Source organism: Nomascus leucogenys, chromosome 15 (assembly GCF_006542625.1).
Source record: "Nomascus leucogenys isolate Asia chromosome 15, Asia_NLE_v1, whole genome shotgun sequence".
NCBI classification, from domain to species: domain Eukaryota; kingdom Metazoa; phylum Chordata; class Mammalia; order Primates; family Hylobatidae; genus Nomascus; species Nomascus leucogenys.
Genome location: NC_044395.1, coordinates 42155407 through 42178169, shown reverse-complemented (window position 1 = coordinate 42178169; position 22763 = coordinate 42155407). Strand labels below are relative to the sequence as shown.

The 22763-nt window shown below is 39.2% G+C and overlaps 1 protein-coding gene across 2 annotated transcripts in view; it reads left to right on the top strand.

Annotated features, from left to right (window-relative positions):
* Positions 1–22763, top strand: part of FAT3 (FAT atypical cadherin 3) — a 667316-nt gene that overhangs the window by 549227 nt on the left and 95326 nt on the right. For both annotated transcript variants that reach the window (XM_030828899.1, XM_030828900.1), the window contains 3 exons: positions 10443–10718; positions 13272–13482; positions 18350–22423. In XM_030828899.1, the coding sequence (XP_030684759.1) occupies positions 10443–10718; positions 13272–13482; positions 18350–22423 (4561 nt within the window). The remainder of the gene's footprint in view (positions 1–10442; positions 10719–13271; positions 13483–18349; positions 22424–22763) is intronic.

Sequence of the window (22763 nt, the reverse complement as noted above, 5' to 3'; positions counted from 1 at the left end):
AAAAGAATAATGGGATAATGACTATAACAGACTGAAACACGTGGAATAGATTAAAAAACCCAAGTATTTACATATATTTATCCTCAAAAATAAAATCATTTGACTCTTACAGTTACTCAGTGGAGCAGGTGCTATTTGTGGTAGGCAACAGAGCTCTCCTTCACTTCCCCAAGAAGATGTTCATGTTCTAATCTTTGGATTTGTGAATATGTTATGGTACATGGCAAATGGGACTTTGCAGATGTGATTAGGGTATAAATCTTAGGATACAGAGAGGATCCTGGAGTATCCCGGTAGGCCCAGTTGAATCACTTGAGCCCTTTAGCAGAAGAAGAGAGGCAGCAAAAGGGGAAGTAAGAGATTCAAAATGCGAGAAGGACCTGAGACATCATTTCTAATGTGAATATGAAAGCAGCAACATGACAAGGAATTAACGCAGCCTTAAGGAGCTGAGAGAGACTCCCAGCTGACAACCAGCAGGGAAACCAGGGGCCTCCGTTCTACAACCACAAGGAACTATATTCGGTCAACAACCTGAATGAGCTTGGGGCAGTCATCCCCAGAGCTTCCAGAAAGGAACACATCCATGCCAACCCTTGATTTCGGCCTTGAGTCCTCACCTACACAACTATGAGATAATCAGTGTTTTAAGCTTCTAAGTTTATGGTAACTTTTTTTTTTTTTTAGGACAGGGTCTCACTCTGTCACCCTGGCTGGAGTGCAGTGGCACAATCACGGCTCACAGTAGCCTGGACTTCCTGGGCTCAAACAATCCTCCCACCTCAAGCCTCCCAAGTAGCTGACACTATAGGCATGCACCACCACACTCAGATAATTTTTGTATTTTTTGTAGAGGTGGGTTTTTGCCATGTTGCCCAAGCTGGTCTTGAACTCTTGGGCTTTAGTGACCTGCCTGCCTCGGTCTCCCAAAGTGCTAGGATTATAGATAGGCATGAGCACTGCACCCAGCCTATAGTAACTTTTTATGGTACAAATAGAAAAATAACCTGCTACTGTCATGCAGTGCTACTGTCATGCAGATAAGGAAAGTGCTACTGTCATGCAGATAAGGAAAGTGAGGCAAACAAGGTTAAATAACTAGAGTAGATCAGGGTTTATATCCATTTTCCAGATCCTGCTCTCTTAACCACTACACAATGCTGTCTCTTAAAAGCAAGATAAAATTTTGATATCTGTTCTAATGCACGAAAAGAAACTCACCTGGCCCTACTAGTTATGAAGGAGACACTCTTAAGATGGCGGTTTGGGGAACATGGTGCCACCTGTGGCTATCAGAATGTCTTATAGTCAGCCATTCAAAGAAGAGAGCAAAATACTTCAACCTTCTTATAGCTCTCACTTCAACACACTGGCTTTTGGGCCCCAGAGACACACATTACCAAGGATGAGAAATTATGAATTTTAGCAACTTTCCCCATACATCTGCCAAACCAATCTGAGTTACTGCATCATCAGAGCAAGTTTAAATGAAACTAGAACATGGCTCTTTCAAAGAGTTAATGGATGAAAATACGTAGTAATATATAATACCTGGTATTTATATAATAATTATTTAAGTAATAAGCCTCTTTTTTTTTTTTTTTTGAGACAGAGTCTCACTCTGTCACCCAGGCTGGAGTGCAGTGGCACAATCTCATCTCACTGCAACCTCCACCTCCCAGGTTCAAGCAATTCTCCTGCCCTCCTGCCTCAGGCTCTGGAGTAGCTGGGACTATAGGTGCATGCCACCACACCCGGCTAAGTTTTGTATTTTTAGTAGAGATGGGATTATCCCCCATGTTGGCCAGGCTGTTCTCCAACTCCTGACCTCAAGTGATCCACCCGCCTTGGTCTCCCACCGAGCCACTGTGCCCGGCCATAAGGCTCATTCTTAAGCTTATTTTCCCTATAACTCTGGGATACTTAAATCAGGTGTTATCACTGCACTCATTTCCAGTGAGAAATAGAGGCACAGACTGCTCAGGTGGCCTGCGTAGGTATACATAGGTAAAGAGATATAAACCTGCTTCTTCTCAAAATCATATACGAGTCCAGGAACATTTCCTACACATTTATATATATATATATATATATATATGAAATACACAATTTAACTCATTATTGAAATCATCTGGTATAATGAAACGAGCACCAACTCAGAATTAGGCAACCCAGGTTCAAGTCAGCACTTAACCAATTGCTGTCTGTGTTACTACAGATGGCAGTTCAGTCACTCTGAGACTCAGTTTCTTCAGCATAATGAGAATAAAACTTTACATGACTCATAAATTGTAAGACAAAATAAGCTATTACGAGAAGATTCTTGGAATCTGTGATATCTTAGACACATACAGGCTTTATTAATGTTTATTTCTCAACTTAAAATTAGCTGTAAAATATGTGTATGGCTATTATTGTTATTTATGAAAGACAGCAGAGACAGCCATGTCCAAATTATAATCTAAAAGTTACATTGATTTGATTCAGGGACTCATGTGATTTTGTGGTTTTAATGTTTTTCTTATTCAAGTAATCCTTTAGATTTATAAAGACAGGAAGGCCAGGCACAGTGGCTCACACATGAATCCCACCATTTTGGGAGGCTGAGACAGGAGGATCACTTGAGGCCAGGAATTCAATACTAGCCTGAATAACACAGTGAGAACTTATTTCTGCAATAATAATAATAATAATAATAATAAATTTTTAATTAGCCAGATGTGGTGGTCACGTGCATCTACAGTTTCAGCTACTCAAGTGGCTGAGGCAGAAGGATCACTTGAGCCCAAAGGTTCAAGGTTATAGTAAGCTATGATCATGCCCTGAGACCCTGTCTCTAAAAATATTAAAAGGCTGGGTACAGGGGTCATGCTTATAATCCCAACACTTTGGGAGGTCAAGGCAAGAGGATTGCTTGAGCCCAGGTGTTCAAGACCAGCCCAGTATTTACAAAAAATAAAAAAACGAGACAGGTATGGTGGCACACACCTATAGTCCCAGCTACTTGGATGGCAGGATGATCCCCTGAGCCTGGGAGGTCGAGGCTGCAGTGAGCCATGATCATACCACTACACTCCAAAGACCGTGTTTCAAAAATTAATTAAAATAAAATTTAAATGATAGGAAAATCAGCTTGTATCTGTATGCTCCACAGCCAAACTTGAGATTTAAAAATCTTTTTCAGATAATCTCCAAAATTCTAAAGCCTCACAAAAGCAATTAATGAAATTGGCCAGTCTTTCTGCCAAATGACCTGCATGTATTGGGGCTGGGAGGGCTGTGACCTGAATTCCTAAGGTTAGTCTTGACCTTCAATGGTTTGAGGATTTCATTCTTCCTCTGTCATCTCTAACTGCTGTGTTTGGAGTTTCTAATTGGCCTGCTTCCTTAAAAAGTAGGTTTTTACCTTGAAGATGTGGACTTTATTTTATGGCTTCCCTTCATCTTGAACCTACTTAAAAGTAGAGAAGAAACAAATCACTTTTGCTAAAGCTGCTGTATGATTCCCTAGAACAACAGACTCCCAGAGGGCATCTCCCTCATCAGGGTTTTTCTTTCAACTCCTTTTGTGTCATCTGCCTCTTGGCAGTGAAAAAGGCAGTGGCTGGCCGGGTGTGATGGCTCACGCCTGTAATCCCAACACTTTGGGAGGCCAAGGTGGGTGGATCACGAGGTCTGGAGTTCGAGACCAGCCTGGCCAACATAGTCAAACCCCTTCTCTACTAAAAATACAAAAATTAGCTGGGTGTGTTGGAATGCGCCTGTAGTCCCAGCTACTTGGGAGGCTGAGGTGAGAGAATCACTTGAACTTGGGAGGCAGAGGTTGCAGTAAGCCAAGACCACGCCATTGCACTCCAGCCTAGGTGACAGAGCAAGACTGCATCTCAAAAAAAAAAAAAAAGGCAGTGGCCTACACTTCCCTTGTGTATTTAGATTAGGAAAATGCTGAAACAACTACAAATGTATATAGATAAAATAAGGCAGCAAGCCAAATCTTAAAATGTAAGACTTTCTTTTTTAATTAAAAAAAAAAAGGATACAGCAAGGTGTGGCAGCTCATGCCTGTAATCCCAACAGTTTGGGAGGCCAAGGTGGAAGGATCACTTGAGGTCAGGAGTTTGAGACCAGCCTGGATAACGTAGCGAGAACTCATCTCTACAAAACAAAAAATTAGCCGGGCCTGGTGGTGCACTCCGATTGTCCCAGCTACTTGGGAGGCTGAGGTGTGAATCTGAAACTAGAGTGAGCCATGATTGTGCCACTGCGCTCCAGCCTAGGAGACAGAGGAAAACCCTGTCTCAAAAAATAATAATAATAAAATTTTACTGTATGTAATAGATCTGGGCTTAACAACTTATGAGGAGATCAATTTTCGAAAATAGATTCTAATTTTAAAAGGACCAGGGGTCTTTATATTTAAAATAACCTCATAATGAATGTTCGTGAAAAGAGAATGGAATCAGTTATCTGTTTTGCAAATTAGGATTTCTCTATAACAAAGTACATAATATTTGTACACATTGTATGCATAAATGTTACATGCATTTACCTTTAATGTGTGTGTAAGTTAATGACACGGAAATGATAGGATGGGGTGAATACAGAATTAGTTCTGTAATACCTGGGGTTGAGTCTGGCCTTGACATCAGGACTTTAGGCATATCTTTTAACTTCTCTAATTCTCATTTACCCCACTGGTAAACCAGAAATAATAAAGTCTAGGAAATTAATGTGATACAGATTTATAAACTGTAAAACAAGTACAAGCTGATGTGATTTTTCTACTTATACATTCAAAAACAAAACTTACAAGCTTGAGGAGAATCCAAGGGGCTTCACCCTTGAAATCACAACTATAGAATGTTTTAAATACAGTTTTGAAATGCCAGCAGAGGCAGAAGAGAATTTCAGTAATTTAGGACTTAATTGGTTCTAATAAAAAGTGCCTTCACCCTACAGCTTGCCCCATGGACACTTTATACCCTGAGCCTTTGTGAAGCAGAGCTTGGCATCTACCCAGACTTAGCTTAGAAGAGCCTGCAAAACCCAAAGTGTTTGTGGTGGGCAGCATTGAAACCAGCTCTGAAGAGACTTCCTATATTCGGGTTTCCTTCTGCTTTGATTTCATTGTACTTCTTTAGGCATTTCAATTACCATTTTGAACACAACATCTTTGAGAGTTACTTTGCTTTGTTTGTTAGTTCGGGAGCTCACAAATGGCCCCGACTGTGGGAAATAAAAAGTAAATGAGGAGAAGGAAGTCTTTTACAGAGAAACACTTGTTCTGACTGTAGATTAGGCTTAAGACAAAGCAAGCAAAAAGAGGCAAGCTTTTCAAGAGCACATCAACTTTGAAACTTCGTGAAGGTCAGGGCAGGCTTGCTGGCCGGAAAGGCTTTTTCCTCCCATTAATATAACTGAACACAAATATTTTAGCATCTTGACTAAGGTTAACTTGAACTTTCTGAATGAAAGAATTGGCATTCAAAGAATCTAGTATGGTTCTGCAAATACCGTGGAGATAAGAACAATACCTAAAATTTTACTGGCACACTTTTTAACCCTTTTTCTACCACAAACTACTACGGGGCAAAGCTTGTCCCATGTCCAGCTGACTCTGAATGGCAAGTTATCCCAGCATAGATGTGGTAGCACCACCGCTTGTCTCTCCCTCAAAAAAGGCATATTTGTACCAAAGTGAGTGATAGTGCAGCCATTTATGCAGATAGCCATAATCTGGTTGCTTTTATTTTTAAAAGTAAATAATGTTCTGGAATGCAGCCAAACACTATCATAATATTTAATGGAGAATAACTAGAGGATTTTTCTATTAGTCAGGAATCAGACAGGGGTATCACTGTATTCACTACTATTTACTGTCATGCTGTAATAGCCAATGCAATTAGACAAGATAAACCAGTTTGTGTCATAAAGAAAAAGGTAAAACTATCTCTGTTTGTGTGTAGTATAATTATATATCTGAAAAACTCAAAAGACTGAAAGGAAAAACTTCTATAAGTGATAGGAAAATAACAGGTTAAAAATTTAACATACAAAAATCAATAGCCTACATATATATAACCAAAAAAAAAACAATGAAATATATATTGGAAAAGAAGACTCTATTTAGGGTAGTACATATATAAACCTTAAAAAGTGTTCAAAACCTATTTAAGGAAAACTAAATGTTCCCAGAAAAGTTAAACAGTAGATTGAACAAATGAAAAAATACAAACCATATTCTTGGATAGGAAGACTACATTATAAAGAAGTCAGTTTTCCTTTATTAACCTGTCCTTATAGCATAATTGCAATTAAAAATACTATCCAGTTTCTATCAGGTGCTATACAGGTTTATTAAGAAGAACAAGCGAGAATAGCAAGGCAAACCATGAGAAAGAAGAAAAAGAGAGCCTAGCCTTTCCAAACATTAAAATGTGCTAAAAAGCCTCTGTAATTAAAACATGTTGGTACTGTTACATGAGAAGTCAGATAAACCAATGGAACAGAATAGAAAATCCAGAAATATGCTAACTGCATGTGTAAATATAGAGTACAATAAAGGTGGCTTCTGAAATCAGTGGGAAGTGATGGTCTTCTAAAGAGTGGCATTGAGATAAATGGAGAGCCATATGGAAAATAATCGCAGTATGCCAGGAAAAATTCCAACTTGATTAGCGATGTAAATGAAAGAAAAGAAAACATACAAATGCATGTTTTAAAATAAATGTGTTCATTTGTAACCTGAAAGCTCAAATAATATTCTAAACTGTGAATTAACATCCAGAAACAATAAGGAAAAAGATTGATATATTCACTTTTGCATGGCAAAAAAAAAACACCATAAGCAAAATAAAAATACATGACAAAATTGAAAGCATATTTGCAATTTATATCACCAAACTTCCAAAAATAAAGAATGAGAGGCCATCTAACCCATAGAAGAATGAGATGAGATACAAATAATTTAACAAAAGAAGAAATGCAAATGGATCTTAAATATATGAAAAGTTTCTCCAACCTCACTCAAAAACAAGAGAAAGGTAAATTAAAACTATACTGAAATGCTGTTTCTCATCTATCCGATTGGCAAAAAATCTAGAAGTCTTACTACATATTATGTTGGCAAGGTTGTGAGAAACAAACATTCTTATGTATTATTATGGGAATGAAAAATGATAAAACCTTTGAGCGGGGAAATATGGAAACATATATAATAATAAAACTATATAAGCACCTGTACTTCGATCCAACCATCCCAATTCTAGAACCCAAATATATGCTAGCAAAAAATATTTTTAAAATGGGCACAAGGCTCTTCCTTGCACACTCTTTCTAAGAACAAAAATTGGAGACATCTTAAATGAACACCAGTAGAAAACTAGTTGAATTAACTGATTCATCTACTCACTGGAAGAGTATCTCTGTACTTCTGTGGCATTATCTTCAGGATATAATGCAGGGTTTCTCCACAGCAACACTACTGACATTTTGGGTCAGATAATTCTTTGTTGCAGGAGCTGTCCTGTGCATTGTAGGATGTTTAGCAGCATCCCTGGCCTGTACCTACTGGATGTCAGTAACAGCGCTCCTCCAAGTGTGACAACCAAAAAATGCCTCCAGACACTACTAAATGTCCCCTGGAAGACAAAACCCTCCCCAGTTGAGAACTGATGTTAATGTTATGTTAACTGTAACTGTAATGTTAAATAGCATGGCAGGGAAGAGTGTATATAGTATGTTTATATTAACAAAATGTTAGATGAGTAAACCATATATTTTTTTAAAGTTATCTGTAGGAGAAGGGAATAGAGTGTAGGGGGAAGGTATATAAGCTGAACTGCTTTGAATATATCTCTTTTGTAAATTTGACTTTGGTACCTTTATATATAATATTAAATTAAATATTTAAAAAGCAAGTCTAAAATTTGAACACAAATGGAAACAAATGATGTTAGATCTGTATCTAGTTGGTGGCACATCTACACAGAGAAGAACTATTCTAAGTGACTTTAAACACACTGGTTTGACTATATATTCCTAGTTGGATAAATTCCTGGTTATTCTTGCTTGTTCTTCTTAAACCTGTATAGCACCTGATAGAAAGTAGATAGTATTTTTAATTGCAATTATGCTATAATAATTGCAATTATTTATCCAACTAGGAATAAATTATAATTTATTTTATTATAATTATAATATAAATATATAATTATAAAATAAACAAAAAGAACTACAAAATAATATTAAAATTGTTTTTAATGATCATAATTATAATATAAGAATGTTGGAATTATTCTGAGATTTTTGTGTGTGTGGTTCAAATAAAGCGATGAATAATTTTGATGATGTCATTAAGCATGAGAAATTTCAGCATGAGAAAAAGGAGATACAAATGTAAAAATAATGAGATTAAATAAAAACCTTGATGCTCTAATTTTGAATACGAAGTAGCAATATGAACTCATGCAATATTTATTTTTAAAAAACCACGAACCTTTCCTGACTCTGTCCAGTGAATAAAGCTGAAACATAATAGCCAGTCCAGTAGCAATAAGTATTCCTAGCAGTGGATCATGGTCTCTAAATTCTAACTAAAAAGAAAATAAGCCATTTTAGAGAGATGGATAATGGGAAAATGTACAAGATAACACTGGAAAAAATTACTGGTAGCAATTATGAGAAAGCAAGGAAGCTATCAAAGAATACTAGAGTTATGTCAAAAGATGTCAAGAACTGACTTCAAGAGGCTCCTACAGGCCAAGGTAAGGCTATTTATCATCATTAATATAATAACTGCAATGGAGAGAAATAAATCAGATGTGATTAAATTCATGAGTTCATAATAATGGTTGAAAAAGAGTACCTCACTGGTCACTTTGGGAGGAGCTAAGGAACCAACTCACTATTTCAAAAGAATAAAGGGAAAGAATTATTTATCCTACCTTTCCTATATGAAATGTACTTCACAGTAACCAAATAGTTGAGAAGTTTCTTTTTAGAGAACTATTCCAGCTAATAAATGAGGAAGAAAATAATAGAACATTATCAATCTGAAATTTTTAATGAATTATCTGTATAATGATTGCCAGTGTCTGCTAATATCACAGAACAAGAGAGAGAACCAGATATTATGTATCTCCAGATGGAAGTACACTAAATCACTCATGAAGGATTTTTGTCAAAAAAAAAAGAAACAGAAAAAAGGAAATTGAATCTTAGCAAGCCTTTTAAATCAAACAATTTATAAGAAATACAGGGTACAGAGGGACATGTAAAACAAAACCACAGGGATGCTATGAGCAAAATTCAGACTGTGGAAACTAAAGAGAAAATGGCTCAGTTTCTTCAATAACAACAATAACACCATAAAAATTGCAGGGAAATAGTAAGAGAAGAGTTTGAAGGAGAACCTATAAATTAAAATATAATTAACCCATTTATGGATGTATCAACCAAATGCAATGTTTGGACCTTATTTGCACATCTTGATTAAAAGAAATTATGAATATATATATATATGTATATATGTGATAAACAAAACATACTTTAAAACAATTAGAGAAGTATGAACACCAAATGGGCTGTTTGATGATATTAAGGAACTACTCTTTTCCCTGTTTAGGTGCAGCAATATTATTGTGTGTGTTTGTGTTTATTCTAAGAGTCCTGACTTTTAAAGATGCATACTGAAATTACATGATGGGTGGGATTTGCTTTAAAATAACATGTGGGAATAGGCAGGGATGAGTGGGAGTATGATGAAACCAGATTAGCAATTGATTATTATTAAAGCTGAGTGATACATACTTGAGTGTTCATTACACTATTTTATATTTGAAAATTTACATAACAAAATGCTTTATGAAAGAAAACAATTAGAAAACTTATTGGGAAACTTCGTACCTTAGCTATCATTACTGCCATCTTCTTTGCTGGACCCCTCCTATCAGGACAACCACAGTGCGTGGACACTGCCATTGGGAAGCTGTGACTGCTCTGAGTCCACCTCATTGGCTCCTTTGCCTCTTCCGTGCTCCTTTTCCCATTCTGTCACTGCCTCCACAGAAGTCCACCAAGAGAAACACATAATAAGAACTTAAGATAATGGCAACTTAACAAACTAAGGTCACCCTGTGATCATATACATTGTGCATCAAAGAATTCCACAGAATTATCACCTTCAAGTGGCTGTCTCAGCTGTTCAATTAATAGTGAGAATATTGATCAGCTCATAGTTTATGTTCCTGCTAATATAAACTACTGGTTTATTGTCAACCTCTAATTACAGAATGTTTTTATAAGAGCTTCCTCTGTGTTGCAAGAGCTACTAGAAGCTAGGATCCAAGGACGTGGAAGGGGGGAAAAAGAAGGAGGGCATACTTTTATTAGCAATGAACAAATTGGCATTAGTCATCATTCTTGTCTTCTTTTAACTATAGGTATTTATCAAAGTGCTGGATAATAATGATAATGGCCCAGAATTCTCTCAGCCGAATTACGATGTGACAATTTCCGAGGATGTGCTTCCAGACACGGAGATCCTGCAGATTGAAGCCACAGATAGAGATGAGAAGCACAAGCTGAGTTACACTGTCCATAGCAGCATCGACTCCATCAGCATGAGAAAATTCCGGATTGACCCTAGCACTGGCGTGCTCTATACTGCCGAGAGGCTGGACCATGAGGCCCAGGACAAGCACATTCTCAACATAATGGTAGGACCAAAATCCTAATTTGAACTCCTACAGAACCACTGACTGTTCAGGCCACACACATTAGCCTTCAGAAGTATAAGGCCCCTAAATTTTATAAGTAGTTGTAAATTTAGTCTTTTCACAGAGAGATTGCATTCATTTTTGCCTTTTAATTTCAATGAAGAATTACTGTTGTTAGATAGCAACTCTGTATTTTTGCCAAACTAAAATATTAGATAAGTTCTGCAGCAGTGGTTGCTCAGTAAATGCTCCAAACAGACTGACTTGAGAGGGAAAGAACAGGTCATGTTCCCAGGCTCTGGGGTTGGTTTGCACCCAGAAGATTTCATAGAAAAATTGAAAAGACATTCCTTAAGAAGTTAATCACAAGGGTAATCATTTACTCAGCCTATGCAATGCTCAGTCCGTGGAAGGATTTAGAAAACCAGTTTATTACTTATTGTACTGGCATTGGACCTAGTAGTAAATACTGGCACACAAAAGAGATCTCAATACATGCTCAAGCCTACAGAGAGTATAAATCTGAGTTTGTGTTCATGGGGCCTCCAAATTATGTAGGAGATATTGCTTTACTTTTAAAGTAGTGTTTAGCTAGTTCACATAATTGGGAAGTAGAGATGAATAAGAACATCCTTGATTAATTTATGGCCTGAAGTCTATCCCTTCAACCACCCAAGAATCCCCGCGGCATTGCACAGCCACTTCCTGTCAGAACCCCCACTGTGTTCCTTTGAGACCAGGTAGAAGGACAGACTTAATCTTCTGCACTGATTGGCTTTAAAATACTACACTAAGACAGTACAAATTCCTAAGCAGCTGAAAGTAATGTTCCACTAAGTGCTACTTTTCTTTCATAAGACTAGAAACCTTCCCCAACAAGAGGAAGCTTAAGTGTCATGCACTTAGCTATGGTTTCCAGCTAAGACTCCAGGAAACAGATGGGGTTACTTATAGAGGTCTTCCAGTCATCACTCTGGCCCTTCATTCATTCATTTAACATCTATTTCTCTACCACCTACTGTGCACCAAACTTTCTTCTAGGCACTGAAGATACAAAAAAGACAAAGTTCCTGCACCCTAGGAGCTTACAGTAAATTGGAACTGACCTAGATTTCAACAATCCCCAAATAAAGAGTTCAGCTTGGTCCTTGGCTATGGCAGACCAGTCTGCAGACAGGGAAATTCAGCATATTCACTGGGCTAATTCTGCATGTGTTTTCTCCAAGGGCAGAAACCTTGTGCTAGTGACTAACTCCATTCTCATGATTCTTTAAGTCATTTCTGTTCATTCTTTCTTTAACAAACTCAGAAATCCATTTGGTCACTCTCTACCATTTATCACTTACATAATTGAATATTTACAGCAAACAAGTGCTTTACACTGCCTTTCTCCTAGCTAAACCATTTTAGTCATTTTGCTTATTCCTCCTAGGTACTATTTCTGAAAACCCCTTTCTCTTTGTTGGCTCTTCTCGGTATATTTTCTAATTTCTTCACATCTCTCTGCAGGTATGGAGTTTAAAATTGAAAAAGCCAAGAGCACATATTTGATTAGTGCTACATCAAATGATAGCAAAACCTTGTGGTTAAAGAAATGATTATTTTCAAGCTTCTGCCATACGCAAACTAAAGGAAACTTTAAAACTGCCAAGCAAAGTTTTTTGGTGAAATCAGAAAGGAGGTGCTTCAGCACTTTGAAGAAAATGACAAATGGTTGTGTAAAGTGTGACATTTTATTTAACATTTCTCTAAGTAAGAAATTAAGATTTGATTCATCTTCCCAATGGTCAGGGTTCTCTCAGCTCTAGGCTTTTGTATATATTGGCTTTTTTGCCTGAAAATGCCACACACTACTACCACCACCATTTTACCACTCCTACTTGTTCTTGTTACCTTTTTCAGGAAGCTAAATGCTAGGTTAGTTTCTTCTCACTATTCTGCGAGCACATTTAGTGCATCCCATGAGAATACTTAGCCCTAAGCATTATACCTATCTATTTACTTGTTTGTATTCCCACTTGACTCTAAGCTTCTTGAGGGCAGGAACTGTATCAAATTCACTGCTGAACCACCAGAGCAAAGCCAGGGACTTGAACAGACAGGTGACAATAAATGTTTGTTGAATGGATGAATGGAAATGCCTACATTGTGTTCGTTAATTCCAGTCTTTAATTGCCCCTGCAGAGGAGCGTCTATCCACTATTCCGTTATCAGCTGTGTACACAAAGAAGGGGGAGACCACTATGTGGGGAGAGCCAGAGCACAGTGCTGTGTCTGTGATATCAAGGCATCTGTTCTATACACAGACTGAGCACAGACCACAGGCCAGACATTAGGCTGAGCAGTAAAGGTGTTGTAACCCCTGCTCGCGATTTGCTCACAATGTTTCCTCACTTGATGATACTACCATTTATTGAGCACCTACTAGAAGCCTGGAACTGGGTCAAGCACTTTGCATGCATTATTTCATTTTGTTTACACCCCAGACATAGCCATGTGAGTTATTTGCAATTTAAGATTTGAGTCCCACCACTTCTTGTATTTTGCCTAAAGGTCAGAGATCAGGAGTTTCCTTATCGAAGAAACTTGGCCCGAGTCATTGTGAATGTGGAGGATGCTAATGATCACAGTCCTTATTTTACCAACCCACTGTATGAAGCGTCTGTGTTTGAATCTGCTGCTCTGGGATCAGCTGTTCTGCAAGTGACGGCTCTGGACAAAGACAAAGGAGAAAATGCAGAACTCATATATACCATAGAAGCAGGTGAGAGCTGTTGCACTGCACAGATTTCAGCATAATGCAAGGCATTCGCCCCTCAGTAGTATTTATTACCATGTAAAATTCAGATCATTAACAATGGAACATCTCTAAATGAACTTTTTTGGCCAAGCCGCTGCCCTATTTGGGAGATGATGGTGGATAACGTTCTTGACGTTTCAGTAATAGGTTTTCCATCATTAATAGCAAGGAAAGTTTCCTTTGTTGTGTTTGATCTTGGATTTTTCTAGGATAGAGAAGAGAAAATAAATACATAATAAATTTAGTGGCTTTTACCTGTGGGCCAACAAGCCAGGGCCTCAGACTAAAATAACAAAAGCCGCAGATCATCTGAGGCCTACCAGGGTGTTCTGTGAATTGAATCTTAACAAGTCTTTGTTTACTTGTGAATAGGTGGTCTGTGGGCTTCAGAAATTCCTTCACCCTCACAGTTAGCACAAATTCACATCATTGGAGGCAACCTGAGTAGCAGAGTAGATGGTAGATATGGAGTCTGAACTGCTTGCTGAACCTGACAAATAAATACGGGTTCTTGTTTTGTTAAATTTGAGATGTTTTAAAATTAATTTTAACATCTATAAGGTAAGATCATAGTTTACTGATGGTTTGAAGACTGGTAGCTAGAAAGCTTTTATGACTGAGAGATGAATGGCTAAGCAAGAAATAACCTAAAAATGACAAATATCCTTTATCTGCTCTATGTTCTCCTCCCCATTCCATCTTTTTTGAATATTCAAGCCACTTATTTTCAAAATGTTCTGCAACTTATGTTTGTCGTGAATAATGCCAAATGCAATATCCTTTCATGCCAGGGATGGAAAGGCTTCTCTCCCTTCATTTAAATGTAGAGCATTTTTGAGAGGAGTTGAATTAAAATATGAATGCTAGAATGACAGTTTTGGACTAGAAATTTTAGAAAAAGAAAAGCCAACAACCTTCTAAAAAAAAAAAAGTTCTTGCATTGAATGATAACTTAAAACTATTTCTTGTATTAGGCACCCACATTTTACATGGGTCTGTGCTAAGCTCTACTTAAAAAAAGAAAAAGAAAAGACATGAGTTCATAATAGCAAAGTTTCCGGAGAGAATTTACCTATTTTTTTTCTAGATTTCCATGGAATTTCCTTTCAATCTAAAGCCTGACCAGTATTTTTTTAGAAATGCTATTTTACATCTTTTATTTATCACAGGACATTTTTATTACTTAATTATATAATCTTTGTTCTTTGGGTTCCACAAATAATATAAGGAAACTTTTCCAAAAAATGAATATTTAAATCACATCCCAGAAAATGTCACCTAACCCAACAACTCTTTTTATTCTTTCTATGGTTTTTTCCAATGTTGTGTTTTTTTCTTTTCCCCGTATTCATTCGTGCATATACATTGTTTCATGTCACTGTAATTATTTAGATATAGGGTTTTATTTCTACTTTTCTTACCATGTTCTAAACATTTGCTGTGTGTCTCTACCTGCTTTTTATATTTGTCATTAAGCCTGCTACTTATATTCCTTTTAGATAGCCAGATAGTGTTTCAACCAGTTTGGAGTTTCTTAAAGAGTAATTTAACTTACCGTCCAACCGAAAAGACTGCTCTGCTTATCTTTTGACCTCTACAGACTGCAGCATGGTGCCCAGTCATTTCTTTAACTGACTGAAACAAGACAGAACAGTTATTTCCTTAAAACATCTTTAATATAGAAAACCCAAACTTCCAGAAAACCACGGGAACAATTGATAGCTCAAAAAAATGACCTTTGATTGTATGTAAGAAACTAGTGAGGATTACAATGTTCACAATAAATCTCAAATGGCCAGCGGGGCTCTTCACAGACAGACAGACAAACCCACACTGGTCCACACTGGTCCTAGCGGAGCAAGTTTCTTCCCAGTTGAGGGTAGGAGACAGGCAGATCCCAGATGCTTCAGCACTTTGAAGCAAATGACAAATGGTTGTGTAAAGTATTATGTTTTATTTAACTTTTCTCACACACATCAGATAAGCAAGATTTCACTCTGTTTATTGGTGGGCTATAAATTTCCTGTCTCCTGCCTGTCCTCTAAAGTAACTACGGAAGCTTTTTATTTTGGCCTGAAGGACTGAGGCAGAATTTGAGTGCAGAGCTTCAGGTCTTATATCTAGTTTGAGTTCTGTGTTTGGTGTCAATGGAGAGTCTGAGGCAGGATTGTACAAGAGAGACTGGGACTGAGTTGAGTTCGGGTGGGGGCATGTGGATCCCAAAATGCATATGAATAGAGAGTTTAAAATTTTTTTTTAGATTTACCTCTCCTCTCAATCATTCAACAAATATTAAGCAACTTCTTTGTAGCAGATGCTGTGTTGTGTACTAGATAAGGAATGATAAGAAAAGCACAGCATTTATTCAATTGCCAAAAATCTACAAGAGGACATAGATTCCACAAAACAAACAGAGGCCAATTTTTCAGGATTCAAGTGTAGCAGGAAAGAATAAGCAGGAAGTGGATTCCAAGAGAATGGGTCAGTGTGTCAAAGAGGGAAAGAGGAGGAGGGCCCACTTTGGACCTGATGTATCAGCACACCATTCTGGAAGGGTGTCACAAGCAGATCAGTAGCCATGGGATAGCAGGGTTATGAATTTCTACTTGAGGCCAGGCACAGTGGCTCGTGCCTGTAATCCCAGCATTTTCGGAGTTGGCCCAAGGCAGGTGGATCACTTGAGGTGAGAAGTCTGAGACCAGCCTGACCAACATGGCAAAACCCCGTCTCTACAAACACAAAAATTAGCCAGGTGTAGTGGTGCCTGCCTGCAGTACCAGCTACTCTGGAGGCTGAGGCAGGAGAATCACTTGAACCCAGGAGACAGAGGTTGCAGTGAGCCAAGATTGCACCACTACACTCCAGCCTGGATGACAGAGCAAGACTCCATCTCAAAAAAAAACAAAAAATTATATTTGAGGTAAAAAGCTGGCTCCTCGTCATCCCCACTGTAATATATCTTTCCGGGTATGAAGAAATCTGCCAGGTGTGGAGTGAGGGAGGACTTACCTAGAAACTCTGCAGTGGGGCACCATAATCAGTGAACACTGAGATCCCTGGCTCCAGTGGCATTCATCAGTCAGGGTTGCATGTTGGTGCCATCACTGGAAGGTGACCATTGCTTAGGTGAAGTGATTTCCCCTTACAAAGTTCTGTGAATCACCTGTTGGATTCACACTCAATTCTATGACACTATTCATTGCAAGCTTGAAAGTTTACTCATAAGATCATCGAACTTTTTATTGTTGTCATCACAAAATGGCCATGTTTAGGTGGCAAAGTAATAAATCATGCTGACATCAAAGACAACATTGTTTACTATTCACATTTGGGGGGCTGGAATCAAAATGACCTCTTTATTAGATATACTTTGTCTTTTAAAATAAGCAAATATCTTCTTGAAATAAATGTTACATGAACATGACCATTTTGTGTTCGGACATGGAAAACTTTGTATAATTAGCATGTAGGAAGAAGTATGTAGACACATCTTATAACTGCCCTGAAAATCCTGGTCCCTATTTTAATGATTTAAACATTTTAACATTTAAATTATATGCCTATCATACTACAATACTCAAAAAGAAAGAAAAGTCCAGATAGAGTTGAATAACCAAGATCTTTAACTTTTGATTGGAAAGGATCTCAACACAGAAGTATGAGTGTTATTTGAGAAGTATGAGAAACCCTGATAAGGGAAGCAAAAAGCAACTTGGTGAAGGATGCAATTCACACTACCCACCGCCTTTCAACTCTGTCACCACCTACCTTCTTTACATACTCCACATTGTGTGTTCCCCATTCTTTATTCCTCTGTTATTTCTCTCATTCTCAACAATCCCAGATTTTGAACCACGACACATTTCTGAAGCAACGCTGTAAACTGCTACAGTGTCATGGCCACAGCCCTTCCTCTGCCAGCTATGTCAAAGTGGGGTGCCCAGGTTTCAGTTTCACAAGGATTATGTCTCAGGTTCTTGGTTGCAGTGCTGGTTCAGATTCTCAACAGTTTCTTGGTACACTAGAAACACCTCAAATGCTTGGTGAATAGAATGGTTACAGATTGAGCAGCTGCCCTATGACTTTTTATGTTTACTTTTATGTCCAGGTGTGTGCATGTGTGTGTTCAGAGGCATGAGAGAGGGGTAGAGCATGAGTGGAGAATAGAAGAGAAGTCAGGAAAATTCCTCACACTTACAAGGCAAATAATGACTTGCCAAGAATTCTCCATGCCTGACTGAACAAACCCCTTCACCAAAGTAGTGTTTTGGATAAAGTCATTTTTGATAGGGTGAAATAATACCAATTCCATGTAGCGAAGTTTGCTTTTGGGATAATCTGAAAACAACTGACTACTTTATAATGCTCTGAAACTATTCCCACAACCCTCTTTCTTTAAACCTAGAACAGAAAATATGGCACTGCTACCTAAATCAGTGGCATTCATATGTGGGCTTCCCAATCTATCTGTCTTCTCACAAGGCTGGAAATAAGGAAGTTCTACACATTCTTAGCAGAAAGATCTCTCCTTCAGGCTCTCTTATTTCCCAACTTGAATGCACACAAGACTGTGTCATTGTCATTGTGTTTTTAACCTAGATCTAGAAGTTACTGATCTGAAATTTACCATAATACTGGGAAACTCATTTTGGTTGCTTTTCAGTACCCCTGAAAGAGAGGCCTCTCATTTTATTTCAGAATGACACAGATGAGTACTATAATTGCTTTCTACTTGCCACATTGCAGTAAGGTACCTATAGATAAAGAGTTAATCAAAAAGATTTCAGTGACCCACGTATAACTCATTTCACCATTGATTTCTGTATTTTAGGGAACACTGGGAACACGTTTAAGATTGAACCGGTCCTAGGCATCATCACCATTTGCAAAGAACCAGACATGACGACGATGGGTCAGTTTGTCCTATCCATCAAAGTCACAGATCAGGGATCCCCGCCAATGTCTGCCACTGCAATTGTGCGCATTTCCGTCACCATGTCTGACAATTCTCACCCCAAGTTCATTCACAAAGACTACCAAGCAGAAGTAAATGAAAATGTTGACATTGGAACATCAGTCATTCTAATCTCTGCCATCAGTCAATCTACCCTCATTTATGAAGTCAAAGATGGAGACATTAATGGGATCTTTACCATAAATCCATATTCTGGAGTCATCACCACTCGGAAGGCCCTGGATTATGAGCGCACATCCTCTTATCAGCTCATCATTCAGGCCACCAATATGGCAGGAATGGCTTCCAATGCTACAGTCAATATTCAGATTGTTGATGAAAATGATAATGCCCCAGTTTTTCTCTTTTCTCAATACTCAGGCAGCCTAAGTGAGGCTGCCCCAGTTAATAGCATTGTCAGGAGCTTGGATAACAGCCCACTGGTGATTCGAGCCACAGATGCTGACAGCAACCGGAATGCTCTGCTTGTGTATCAGATTGTGGAGTTGACAGCAAAAAAGTTTTTCACGGTGGACTCCGGTACAGGTGCAATCAGAACAATTGCCAACCTGGACCATGAAACCATCGCCCATTTCCATTTTCATGTGCATGTGAGAGACAGTGGTAGCCCCCAACTGACTGCAGAGAGTCCCGTTGAAGTCAACATTGAGGTGACAGATGTGAATGATAACCCACCTGTTTTTACTCAGGCTGTGTTTGAGACTATCTTACTTCTACCTACGTATGTCGGAGTGGAGGTTCTGAAAGTTAGTGCCACAGATCCTGACTCTGAGGTACCCCCTGAACTAACATACAGCCTAATGGAAGGCAGCTTGGATCATTTTTTAATTGACTCAAACAGTGGAGTACTTACCATAAAAAACAACAACCTCTCCAAGGATCACTACATGCTGATAGTTAAGGTGTCTGATGGAAAGTTCTACAGTACATCCATGGTCACCATCATGGTTAAAGAAGCCATGGACAGCGGCCTCCACTTTACGCAAAGCTTCTATTCCACCTCAATCTCAGAGAACAACACTAACATAACCAAAGTTGCTATTGTCAATGCAGTTGGAAACCGCCTTAATGAGCCCTTAAAATACAGTATCTTAAACCCAGGAAATAAGTTCAAGATAAAATCTACCTCAGGGGTCATTCAGACGACTGGAGTCCCCTTTGACCGTGAAGAACAAGAGTTATATGAGCTGGTGGTAGAAGCCAGCCGTGAGCTGGACCATCTGCGTGTGGCCAGAGTGGTGGTCAGGGTTAACATTGAAGACATAAATGACAATTCTCCAGTCTTTGTGGGCCTCCCATACTATGCTACTGTTCAAGTGGATGCAGAACCCGGGACTCTGATTTATCAGGTGACAGCCATTGACAAAGATAAAGGTCCAAATGGGGAAGTGACCTATGTCCTGCAGGATGATTATGGCCACTTTGAAATTAACCCTAATTCAGGGAATGTTATTTTAAAGGAAGCATTCAACTCTGACTTGTCCAACATTGAGTATGGAGTCACCATCCTAGCCAAGGATGGTGGAAAACCCTCTTTGTCTACATCTGTGGAGCTTCCCATCACTATTGTCAACAAAGCAATGCCTGTGTTTGATAAGCCCTTTTATACAGCATCTGTCAATGAAGACATCAGAATGAACACACCCATCCTAAGCATCAATGCCACCAGTCCAGAAGGCCAAGGCATCATATATATCATTATCGATGGGGACCCTTTTAAACAGTTTAACATTGACTTTGACACTGGGGTCCTGAAAGTTGTTAGCCCTTTGGATTATGAAGTTACATCTGCTTACAAGCTGACAATAAGAGCCAGTGATGCCCTTACTGGTGCTAGGGCTGAAGTCACTGTTGACTTGCTAGTTAATGATGTAAATGACAACCCCCCTATTTTTGATCAGCCCACATACAATACAACACTATCAGAAGCATCTCTTATTGGGACACCTGTTTTACAAGTTGTCTCTATTGATGCAGACTCAGAAAACAATAAAATGGTACATTATCAGATTGTCCAGGATACCTACAATAGCACAGATTATTTTCACATAGATAGCTCAAGTGGCTTAATCCTGACAGCACGAATGCTGGACCATGAGTTAGTACAACATTGCACTTTGAAAGTCAGATCAACAGATAGTGGCTTCCCATCACTGAGCAGTGAGGTTCTGGTTCATATCTACATCTCTGATGTAAATGACAACTCTCCAGTTTTTAATCAGCTCATTTATGAGTCATATGTGAGTGAATTAGCCCCTCGGGGCCATTTTGTAACCTGTGTACAAGCCTCTGATGCAGACAGCTCTGATTTTGACCGGTTGGAATATAGCATTTTATCTGGGAATGACCGGACGAGCTTTCTGATGGACAGCAAGAGTGGAGTTATCACATTGTCCAACCACCGGAAGCAGCGGATGGAGCCTCTGTACAGTCTCAATGTGTCTGTCTCTGATGGGTTGTTCACCAGCACTGCACAGGTGCATATTAGGGTACTTGGGGCTAACTTGTACAGCCCTGCCTTTTCACAAAGCACATACGTAGCTGAGGTGAGAGAGAACGTGGCTGCAGGAACAAAGGTAATTCATGTTCGAGCCACAGATGGTGATCCAGGGACTTATGGGCAGATCAGCTATGCCATCATCAATGACTTTGCCAAGGATCGATTCCTCATAGACAGCAATGGGCAGGTCATCACCACAGAAAGGCTAGACCGGGAAAACCCTCTAGAAGGGGATGTTAGTATTTTTGTGAGGGCCCTTGATGGTGGAGGGAGAACAACTTTCTGCACTGTGAGAGTGATTGTTGTGGATGAAAATGACAATGCTCCCCAGTTCATGACAGTGGAATATAGAGCCAGTGTCAGGGCAGATGTTGGAAGGGGCCACTTGGTCACTCAAGTTCAAGCCATAGATCCCGATGATGGAGCAAATTCAAGGATTACTTATTCCCTCTATAGCGAGGCCTCTGTTTCAGTGGCTGACCTCCTGGAAATCGATCCTGACAATGGCTGGATGGTCACAAAGGGTAATTTTAACCAGCTGAAAAATACAGTGCTTTCATTCTTTGTCAAAGCAGTAGATGGGGGCATCCCAGTAAAGCACTCCCTCATTCCTGTCTATATCCACGTCTTGCCCCCTGAAACATTCTTGCCATCATTCACCCAGTCTCAGTATTCCTTTACCATTGCAGAAGATACAGCCATTGGGAGTACAGTGGACACCCTGAGGATTTTGCCCAGTCAGAATGTCCGGTTCAGCACAGTTAATGGGGAACGGCCAGAAAATAACAAAGGGGGCGTATTCGTCATAGAACAGGAAACAGGCACTATTAAGCTTGACAAACGCCTTGACCATGAAACCAGCCCAGCTTTCCACTTTAAAGTAGCAGCCACTATACCCCTGGACAAAGTAGACATTGTGTTTACTGTGGATGTAGATATCAAGGTATTGGATTTGAATGACAACAAGCCAGTCTTTGAAACTTCAAGCTATGACACCATTATAATGGAAGGGATGCCTGTTGGCACCAAACTCACACAAGTGAGAGCTATTGATATGGACTGGGGAGCCAATGGACAAGTCACTTACTCCCTCCACTCGGATTCCCAGCCCGAAAAGGTAATGGAAGCATTCAATATTGACAGCAACACAGGCTGGATCAGTACCTTGAAGGACCTAGATCACGAGACAGACCCCACATTCACCTTCTCTGTGGTGGCCTCTGACCTTGGAGAGGCATTCTCTCTTTCCTCCACGGCCTTGGTCTCTGTCAGAGTGACAGATATAAATGACAATGCACCGGTCTTCGCGCAGGAAGCGTACCGAGGGAATGTGAAGGAGAGCGACCCACCGGGCGAGGTGGTAGCCGTCCTCAGCACCTGGGACAGAGACACGTCCGACGTTAATCGCCAAGTGAGCTACCATATTACAGGTGAGTAAACACCCCCAGTTTTCATTATGTGCACTGCTTTATAAAGAAAGATGGAAGATGGCGGGGGGAAGAGTAAGAGAGAAGGAAGATGGGATAAGGAGTCCAGCGTAATGAAGCCTCTCTGGAGCTGAGTAAAGGATCTCTGAGTAGACTGTGTTTTTTTGCTTGTTGGCTGTTGATAACTCATCCTTAGTTTGGAGTTCACAGGTTTGCTGTAAATGTGTTACCCATATTGATAACTAGTCTTTGTGTCACCTCTTCCTATTTAAAAAGGAGTCCAGCCAAATATCTCAGTTGAAGGAATGAAAATAACAACTTTTTGGTGGAGAGGTTCTGTTTT